Below are 10,171 nucleotides of genomic sequence, written 5' to 3' on the forward strand. Positions count from 1 at the left end.
GGGGAGAGAGAGAGAGAGGGGGGGGGACGGAGAGAGAGAGAGAGAGAGAGAGGGGGGAGAGAGAGGAGAGAGGGAGAGAGAGAGGAGAGGGAGAGAGAGGAGAGAGAGAGAGAGAGAGAGAGAGAGGAGGGAGAGGGAGAGAGAGGAGAGAGAGAGGAGAGAGAGGGAGAGAGGGAGAGGGAGAGAGAGAGAGAGAGAGAGAGAGAGAGAGAGAGAGAGGGGAGAGAGGAGGGAGAGGGAGGAAGAGGAGAGGAGGGAGAGAGAGAGAGAGAGGGAGGGAGAGAGAGAGAGAGAGAGGGAGAGAGAGAAGAGAGGAGGGAGAGAGAGAGGGAGAGAGGAGAGAGAGAGAGAGCTTTAACCAGCACTGTCTCTGCTCAGTTGTCTTCAGCTGAAATATGTTTGAAAACACAAGAGAGGAAGGAATAAAAAGAGACTAAACAAACACTAATGTCTGTCAGTTGAAGGAAACATTGAATCGTGATGATTTGATGATTTTTCAAAGGATTTTTTCGTGCAGAGTAAATGTTCCTAGAGAGGGAACAAGCAGAGTGGACTGTTTCCAAAAAGTGATTGTGAAGCTGGCCTGTGGTCACTGAGTGATGAGGAGTCGGACAGCGGAGTCCCGCAGACAGCTCCCCAAAACTATTCTGTTCAGTAAAAAAAGCCTGAAGCTTCTCCTGTTTCCACATGTGTCTCCCGCTGTGTTGTGGTTGTGCTGCGCGCTTTGTCGGAGTCATGAAACACCTGCTGCAAGTTTAGTTCCGCCTGAAGAAAAAGTTTTGTTCCACATTGACCAGGCCGGTTCATAAAAGATAAGATTCAGGGTTTATTGTTGCTGTTGTTGTTGTTTTTAATCAAATGACATGGAAATTGCCTTTTCTAATTTAAACTTTGCTTGGAGAGAATATTCCAATAAAAATTGAGCTTGGAGGGAAGATTTTTCACCGGACATTTTGACCGGTGCTGTTAAAATATGTTGGACTTTGGCAGATTTCACCGGTCAAAGTCCGGTAATTACCGGATAACAGAAACCCAGTCCAGGACATCACACATGAAGCTTCAATGAACTCTATCAAAGAAATGTTCTCCTTCTCATGATGGAGCCAGTGACCAGTGCTTCATCTGTGATGATGCTGTTCAACATTAAACAGGCTTCTCCTCCCAGAGTCTTTCCAACCAGTCTGATCATCAACTGGAGACATTGTGAAGAACATCTCAGTCTCCATGAGGAGCTCCTGCTGTGTGTCCATACCTGAGAGTCTCCAGTGAGCAGTGTGGATCCTCCACTGCCGCTGACAGCTCCTTCACTCCTGAGTCTCCTGGATGGTTGTAGCTCAGGTCCAGCTCTCTCAGATGGGAGGACTTGGATCTCACAGCTGAGACCAGAGAAGCACAGCCTTCCTCTGAGACCAGACACCCTGACAGACTGGAGACACAAACATGGCTGCATCAAGTCAAGAAGGAAGAAGGAAGATCCTCCACATGATCAAGCAGCAGCTGGATCCTGACCTGAGAGCTTCCAGTTTACAGTGAGGACTCTCCAGTCCAAGAGACAGACGCTTCACTCCTGAATCCTGCAGCTCGTTGTTACTCAGGTCCAGATGTGTCAGACTGGAGGACTGAGAGCTGAGAACTGAGGACAGAGCTCCACAGCTTCTCTCTGACAGACCACAGCAGCTCAACCTGAAGAAGAAGCAACAATGAAAACCACATCAATATTTGTCATGGACTCAGTTCTACATCTCTGACTCGGAGCATCACAAACACAGTGAGTGGAGGATGGAAAGCTGCTGCTCTGCAGCTCAGCTGAGACTGGAAACTTGAATCTGCCCACATGGAAAAGGCATTTAAAAAGCTTCTGAAGAGTTCCAATCCCCCCCTCCACCCCCCTGAACCCCACAGTGCTTTACAGCAGCTGTGATGAGGAGAACAGAGATGAAGACCAATGTTTTCAGAGAAGACGCTCATCCAGTCAGCAGAGAGAGAGAGAACACAGGGAGAACATGCAAACCACACAGAAGGACACCAGGCTCTGGCTGGGGTTTGAACTCAGGACCTTGTTGCTGTGAGGCAGCAGTGCTGACCACTGCTCCACCGTGCAGCCCTGTTCAAAGGTTTAGTGTATTTCCAGTGTCTAGAACCCTGCAGGGAGATTCAGCTTTTCTCCTCTGCTTTCTATAATCGTCCAACAGCTTCACTCCCAAATGTAAAGGAATCCTTCAGTTTGTGATACAAGCATGAAATTGGGTCCACGTCCAGCCAAAGGCATTCCAAAAAGATCTAGATATGGAGCATCATGAATTTTCAGCATGACGCCCATGGCAGATGTTTTTCAAAATGGCCGCCAGCAACAACTGTTTTCCAGAGAGATGGATCCAAAATGTTCCTGCAGACAAGATGTGTTGAATGTATTCAGCATATTGACTTGGTGATGTGTTGTTTTGATCATTGAACATTTCATTGAAAATTCAAAATGGCCGCCATTTCTTCAGACTGGTTCCATACGGATGATCTCTTTGTGGAATTATACTTTTTTCTTGATGCAGATTTTTTCAATTGTTTTTTTCAAGTTTTTTTTTGTAATTCTTTTTACGTTTTTTTTTTTTAGTATTTTCTTAGTTTTGTTGTTGTTGTTTTACATCTTAATGCAGAATGTGAATTCCAAACGTTTGAGCTCCCAGGAGTCTTCAGTGAGGCCAAACCTAAAGCTGCGTCCAGACCTGGATGGCTGGAGCGACGTCATTACATTCAAAGTGAATTCAAAGAAGAGACGACACACGACTGAGCGCAGCGCTAACGGGGGCGGCGCTAACGATCCAAAAGGGGTTCGGGGTGGCCAGTTGACGAGAACTCCACCCACGGTGTCCTGACGGCCAATCAGCGTTGATGTTGTCTGGAGACAGACAGGATTCTGGTGTTTGGAGTTGGAACTGCTTTTTTTCTGGGTGTTTGGCCTTGATTCCAACGGGACATGATTGTTTTACCAACGCAGACCGGAGTGACCAAAGTGGAGCAATAGAAGCCACTAGAATAGAAGAGAACAGAGGGTTGAACCCAGCTTTAGGTCTGTCACAAGGAAGACTCTTCACAATCACCTTCACAGAAACAGAGGGCCGTGCACTGGAACTGCCCAGCGCAGCCCTGCTTACATCTGCAGGTGATGAGTTCATAACTGGACTGGCCTCATCTGGTAGGCAGGTCCAGAAGGGGATTTGAAGGGAATTTGAATTCTGCATCATGAAAAATGACAGATTTGACACCAATATCACCGATATCAGACCATCATACAAGTGACGGCTGCCATCTTGAAAATGGCGGCCATTTTGAATATTCATGACAACTTTTCAATTATCCATAAGACATTTACCAAGTACTAAGAATGGTAAATATGTCTTAAATATCATATTATGTCCATTACTCATAAGAAAACTGTTGTTGCTGCCAGCCATTTTGAAAAATGGCTGCCATGGGCACCATGTTGAAAGTTTCTGATGCCTCCATATCCAGTTCTTTTTGGAATGACTTTGGCTGTATGTGAACACATTTTCATGCTTGTATCACAAACAGAACGATTGTTTTGGTGAACTGCTGCGCTATGAAGTGTGACGGAGCGGCCCATCACTGACTGTGGACAGCATGCTACATGCTACATGCTACATGCTACATGCCACATAGCAAATATTTTAATCCCCCTGCTTGGGGTCCTTTCTTCTTCTGGTGTTCAGTTGGCGTCCAGCTTGAAGGTTACAGGACGAGGCTGTTGGGCATCATGAGGCTCCGTCTGCTGGAAGCCTTGAGACCGTGTTGGTCAGAGCAGCATCGGCCCTGCTGAAGCAGGACACACACACACTTTAACATCTGTTCGAGCTGTTGCTATATTGATGCTACCATGGACATTCATTCCTCTGAACAGCTTTGGTCTGTTATGGAGGTCCTGATGGAGGCTCTGCTCTCTCCAAGCAGCTCTTATTCCACTGGATGGTGGATTCCTTTCACCATTCTTGTCAGGTGGTGAAAAACCCTCTACCATGTGGAGTGTGCTGCCACTCCACCAGAGTGGTGTCCACACCTTGGCCCCCCTGAGGGGAGGACCCTCTATGTTCCGCTGCCTCCTGGGCGACGCTGGCACCTTTTTCTAGGTTTTACATCATGAACCCCACCACTCCCCATCCACTGGGTGTGGTCCTGGACTCTGCAGAGGCCTCTGAGTGAGGTTGGTCTCTGGGATTCCTCCTGACTGAGTTGAGATTCATCTTTCAGTGCTTTCAGCACCGCCCCCTGGTGGTCAGTTGGGATGAAATAGAGATAAGGTGCGTTCACACCGGATGCGTTGCAAGCGTCACGGGCGTCGCTTTTACATTCAAAGTCTATGGTGGACGAGCTTCAACGGACCTAACGCGCGTCAGGCGCTTTTCGAGTGTCGCTTTCCGAGCGTTTCGAGCGTTGGCGACGCGCATCACGTGTTGCAGGCGTCAACGCCTGAAGTTAGGAAAATTGAACTTTGGAAGCGTCAACGCGCGCGTCATCCAATCACAGACGAGCACTGATGCGGGCCAGAAGCTCATCAAACTGGGCCCGGGAGAGGCGGAGGCTCGCCGGCGGGCCCGCCGCTGGGGTGGCGCGCCGGCGAGCCTCCGTAGGACCGCTGGGTGAGACGGCGCGTCTCGGTCCTGCTGCGGGTCGCCGGGGAGCCGGTCGGAGAGGCGGGGTCGGCCGACGGTGTGATCCGCGTCGCCCGCCGCCAAAGCCCGACCGGGCCTGGAGGCTGGGCTGCTGGGTCGGGGGAACAGCCCGCCAGGGTGCCCAGCGCAGGGGGCCCCCGTGGCGGGTCCAAGGTTCGTGTGTACTCTGCTTCTCTCCTGCTTCTCTGCTTCTCTGACACCTCACTGGAGCCGCTCACTGCGCCGAATTCGTCCGAACAAAATCATAAACAGTTGGTATTCAGGCAAAGAAACGACACACTCGGGCTCTAAACGACCACTTTGTCACCTAATTTAAAAAAAAAAAATCGATAAAGTTAGTCATTTCAAGAGTTTAGAGCTAAAGTGATTTCTGCATCGATCCCGCCCGTCAACATGAAGACAGGACACAAGCTCCTCCCACTCCCGCCAGTGAGCTGCCGCGTGACGCTCGCGTTGCAAGCGTCGTGTGTCATTTGAACACGCGTCGAATTCCACACTTTACACGCGTCAACTTTGAGGCGTCAGTGACGCCCGTGACGCTTGCAACGCGTCTGGTGTGAACGCACCATTAATCTTATGAATGTAACTATGGTTCTATGAATGATATCTTTGCCTTGAGGTTGTGCTTTTACTGTCTGGATAATAGTGGATGTTGAGATGTTCCAATGTTCCAATGAGATGTTCTACAGATGTTCTACAGATGTGAGGAGGAGAACAGAGAGTGGTGGGAAATATTTAACAATCATGTCAGAACCTGAGAGTCTCCAGTGAGCAGTGTGGATCCTTCACTGCAGCACAAAGACGTTCCACCTCTGAGTCTCCTGGACGGTTGTAGCTCAGGTCCAGATGTGTCAGACTGGAGGACTGAGAGCTGAGAACTGAGGACAGAGCTCCACAGCTTCTCTCTGACAGACCACAGCCGCTCAACCTGAAGAAGAAGCAACAATGAAAACCAGCTGACTGGACGTCATGGACAGAACTTTATGGGCTTATTAAGTCATCAATATTTTGCTGGTAAATGAATCTCTGCAGATAGTTTAAGAGTTTGTATTTAAACATTGTTTTTGCCATCCTGCACCGAAAAAAAAAAGAAAAAAAAAATCTGAACATTTAACATTTGTTGAAGTATAGAAAATAATTTTCATGGCTTTAAAAATTATTTGTATTTGTATTTGTGGGGAAAAAAAGAAGTTCCTTTGCAAACATCCTGTTCATAGACTCAAACACAAACCAACATGAAAGACTGTGAAGCTCCAGTGGAGAACTCTGTCAGTGACGGTGAGCTGCCTGATCTGACCTGTTCCTACACAGAAGACACTCATGGACTCAGCTGCTGTTTGGACCACAATCACCACCTGCTGACAAACACACCCTGCATCACATGGCATTCTCAGGGCTACACACTACACATTACTCACAACCCCCCCTGCAGTGTCCCCCACCCCACTGAGACCATGAAAGGCCAAGGGAGGGTTTCCCTGCTCCCATCCAAACAAAAAGACCCTCTTGTTATGATCTCCAGTGTCTCAGTCAGATGTATAATGTCTTTTATGTCTGTGCTCTCTGGAAAACTCATCACCCCTGATGTTCTTTTCTCTTCTTTCCTGGAAGGATGGAGGTGTGGTGGTGCACTCTTTACGCAACAACTCAATGCTCCTACTCACCAAACGGTATTCGTACTGTACTTGTACTACACTGTACAATCAAAAAGAACAATTCTTTATTCTTGACACTTGTTTGGCTCTCAGTGTTAGAAATTGATTAGTGATTACAGATTATTTGATATCGTCACATTACTTGTTGTTTCAAAGGTATTTTATGCAGTTGATTGTTCATCTTTGTCTTAATGCTTTTATTTTGACACAGGAAGTAGCACCAGAAGTGAGAACTAACGTCTGACAGCAGTGAACTTGGAGCATATGCAGCATTTCTTCTCTCATCCTGTCCGTTCAGTGTTTTGATGTTCAGTCCACCACAAAGCAAAGGCTGTAAGTGAACAACTGTATGAGCTTTGGAATTTAATGTTATGTATGAATTTGATAGCATTTACGTTAACATTACCATACATGCTAACATTAGCTCAGGTCGTATGTGCTAATGCTAACCACTGTGGCAGTTGGATCCATGTACTAGCTTTGCCATGTTGATCTGCATATCCAGCCAGTTCTAACAGGACTCTGTGTGAGACTGTGGTGTTTAGATCAATAAGAAGAATTTGTATCTTTTCTTTTCGTTCCTTTTTTTCTGTAGTTTCTCTCTGTTTGACTGTCAGTGACTCCCCTGCATGAAGTCATTAAAGGAGCAATGCTGCTGGTTTTCCTGGCTTTCTAAAGAGTTTGTCTGTTTAATCCATGTTAACACTGTTGTACTAAAACACAGAGGGAGAGAAATACAACACTCGTTTTACTTTTTTTTTTCTTTTTTTTTTTTAACCGCATGTTGGAATGTGGGCCGCACGGTGGGGGAGTGGTTTGCGCTCTCGCCTTGTCAGCAAGAACGTTCGGGGTTTGAGTACCGGCTGGGGCTCAGAGCCTTTCTGTGTGGAGTTTGCATGTGCTTGGGTTCCCACGGTCCAAAAACATGCATGTCAGATTAATTGGTCACCCTAAACTGCCCCTAGGTGTGAATGGTTGTATGTCTGTCTATGTCAGACTGGCGACCTGTCCAGGGTGACCCCGCTCTCGCCCACAGCAGCTGGGATCTGCTCCAGCCACCTGCGACCCTAAGAAGGACAAGCGGGATAGAAAATGGATGGATGTTGAAACTCTTCTCCCCTTTAAGAGTCTGCAGGGGGAGAACGCCATCTATTTCCTCATTGAAATTATTCATTTTTTTGCCATTCAACAAAATTTGTAACTGAAACTTCAGAGTCTTAAAAGCAATATTGTACTTTGCGTCTGTAAACAGGATGTTTGCAATGGAACTTTTTTTTTTTTTTTTTTGTGCATGTTGTTTCTTACAACCAGACTTTTGCCAAATATTCAGGATTTAAAAATGTTCAATTACAATTCTTTGACTGGATGGGAAAACTTGGTGTGCAATAATACTGAGCCCATACTTTGGTCCATATTTGTTCCTGAAGTACGTACAGAGCTTTGTTGGAGGCTTTGACCACTGGCAGCAGCTTCAGAAGAGCCTCCTCTGAAGCAGAGTATTTCTTCAGGTCAAACTCCTTCAGATCTTCTTCTGATGACAGTAAGATGAAGACCAGAGCTGACCACTGAGCAGGAGACAGTCTATCTGTGTTGAGACGTCCTGATCTCAGGGACTGTTGGATCTCCTCCACCAGAGAACCATCATTCAGTTCATTCAGACAGTGGAACAGATTGATGCTTCTCTCTGCAGACAGACTCTCACTCAGCTTCTCCTTGATGTACTGGACTGTTTCCTGATTGGACTGTGAGCTACTTCCTGTCTGTGTCAGCAGACCTCGAAGGAGACTCTGATTGATCTCCAGTGAAAGACCCAGGAGGAAGCGGAGGAACAAGTCCAGGTGTCCATTTGGACTCTTCAAGGCCTCGTCCACTGCTCTCTGATGGAGATGGTGGAGCTGAGGCTGTTGTGGAGATTGTTGAATGGTTGTTTGTTTCTCTTCCAGCAGGTTGATTCCAGAGTTGATGAAGGTCTGATGGACATGAAGAGCAGCCAGAAACTCCTGAAGGCTCAGATGGATGAAGCAGAACACCATGTCCTGGTACAGGCCGCTCTCCTCTCTAAAGATCTGTGTGAACATTCCTGAGTACATTGAGGCTGCTCTGAGATCGATGCCACACTCTGTCAGGTCTGATGGATAGAAGATCAGGTTTCCTTTCTGCAGCTGATCAAAAGCCAGTTTTCCCAGAGACTCTATCATCTCCCTGCTCTCTGGACTCCAGTGTGGATCTGTGGCAGCTCCTCCATCATACTTGACCTTCTTGACTTTGGCCTGGACCACCAGGTGGTGGATGTACATCTGAGTCAGGGTCTTGGGCAGCTCTCCTGCCTCTCTGCTCTTCAACACCTTCTCCAGAACTGCAGCAGTGATCCAGCAGAAGACCGGGATGTGGCACATGATGTGGAGGCTTCGGGAGGTCTTGATGTGGGAGATGATCCTGCTGGCCTGCTCCTCCTCTCTGAACCTCCTCCTGAAGTACTCCTCCTTCTGGGGGTCGGTGAACCCTCGGACCTCTGTCACCATGTCCACACAGTCAGCAGGGATCTGATTGGCTGCTGCAGGTCGTGTGGTGATCCAGAGGCGAGCAGAGGGAAGCAGTTTCCCCTTAATGAGGCTTGTCAGCAGAACATCCACTGAGGTGGACTTTCTAATGTCAGTCACGCTCTTCGCGTGGTGGAAGTCCAGAGGGAGTCGACACTCATCCAGACCATCAAAGATGAAGATCACCTGGAATTCTTCAAATCTACAGATTCCTGCTTTTTCTATTTCTTTGAAGAAGTGATGAACAAGTCCCACCAAGCTGAACTTCTCCTCCTTCACTACATTCAGCTCTCTGAAGGTGAATGGAAATATGAAGTGGACGTCCTGGTTGTCTTTGTCTTCAGCCCAGTCCAGAGTGAACTTCTGTGTCAGGACTGTTTTCCCAATGCCAGCCACTCCCTTTGTCAGCACTGTTCTGATTGGTTGAGATGTTCCAGGTGGGGCTTTAAAGATGTCTCCTGGTCTGATGCTTGTTTCTGCTCTGTCTGCTGTCCTGGATGCTGCTTCAATCTGTCTGACCTCATGTTCCTGATTGACCTCTGCAGTCCCTCCCTCTGTGATGTGGAGCTCTGTGTAGATCTGGTTCAGGAGGGTGGACTCTCCTTGTTTAGCGACTCCCTCAGACACACACTGGAACCTCTTCTTCAGACCAAATTTCAACTGCTGCTGGCAGACTCCAGCAGAGGATTCTGAAAAAAAAAAGAAGAAAGCATGACTGAGTTTAATGGATTTTATCTTGAATGTGAAGATGAAAGTGTTTCAGTGGAGATGTTTCTCCTCCATCAGATCCATCCAGCTCCTCAGTGGAGACCAAACAGCCTCTGATCTCAGTTCAGGATCTCTCTTGGTGCTGCTTGTTCTGGACTTCCTGCCTGTTTCCCACTGTGTGTGTGTGAGCTGGAAATGAGCTGTGTTCTTTGGATGGACTCTGTTTCTGCTGCTTTCTGCTGGAGCTAAAAACATTTCAGTGTTTGATGAGATCAAATCCTCTTACTGCTCCACAGACGCTGAGCCAGCTCCTCCTGCTTCATCCTCCTCAGGAAGTCCAGTGTGATCCTCAGAAATGACTCTCTGCTGCTCCTCTGCTCTTCATCCTCATCCTCCCTCTCACTCACTGAGCATGCTGGGTAATCTGGAGTCAGGAGCTTCTTCATCTTCTTCAGCTCCTTCTTCATGAAAGTCACCATGTTGTCCTCCAGCATCTGGAACAGAGAAACATCTGGAGGTGACTTTGAGCCTAAACTGAAGACAACACTATCGATATTTCTATTTGTTCCCACAACTGTTATCACTG

The 10,171-nt window shown here is 47.5% G+C and overlaps 1 protein-coding gene across 1 annotated transcript in view; it reads right to left on the minus strand.

Moving 5' to 3' along the window:
* Positions 1–9,923, minus strand: part of LOC115381320 (NACHT, LRR and PYD domains-containing protein 3-like) — a gene marked incomplete at its 3' end in the record, with an annotated part of 49,944 nt that extends 40,021 nt beyond the window's left edge. The window contains exons 1-6 of the mRNA XM_030082599.1: positions 9,872–9,923; positions 7,772–9,566; positions 5,437–5,610; positions 1,629–1,683; positions 1,510–1,595; positions 1,253–1,426 (exon numbers count right to left, since the gene is read on the minus strand). Coding sequence (XP_029938459.1) covers positions 1,253–1,426; positions 1,510–1,595; positions 1,629–1,683; positions 5,437–5,610; positions 7,772–9,566; positions 9,872–9,908 — 2,321 coding nt within the window. The remainder of the gene's footprint in view (positions 1–1,252; positions 1,427–1,509; positions 1,596–1,628; positions 1,684–5,436; positions 5,611–7,771; positions 9,567–9,871) is intronic.
* Between the last annotated feature and the right edge of the window lie 248 nt (positions 9,924–10,171).

The sequence above is a fragment of the Salarias fasciatus genome, chromosome 23 (genome assembly GCF_902148845.1).
Source record: "Salarias fasciatus chromosome 23, fSalaFa1.1, whole genome shotgun sequence".
Taxonomy (NCBI): domain Eukaryota; kingdom Metazoa; phylum Chordata; class Actinopteri; order Blenniiformes; family Blenniidae; genus Salarias; species Salarias fasciatus.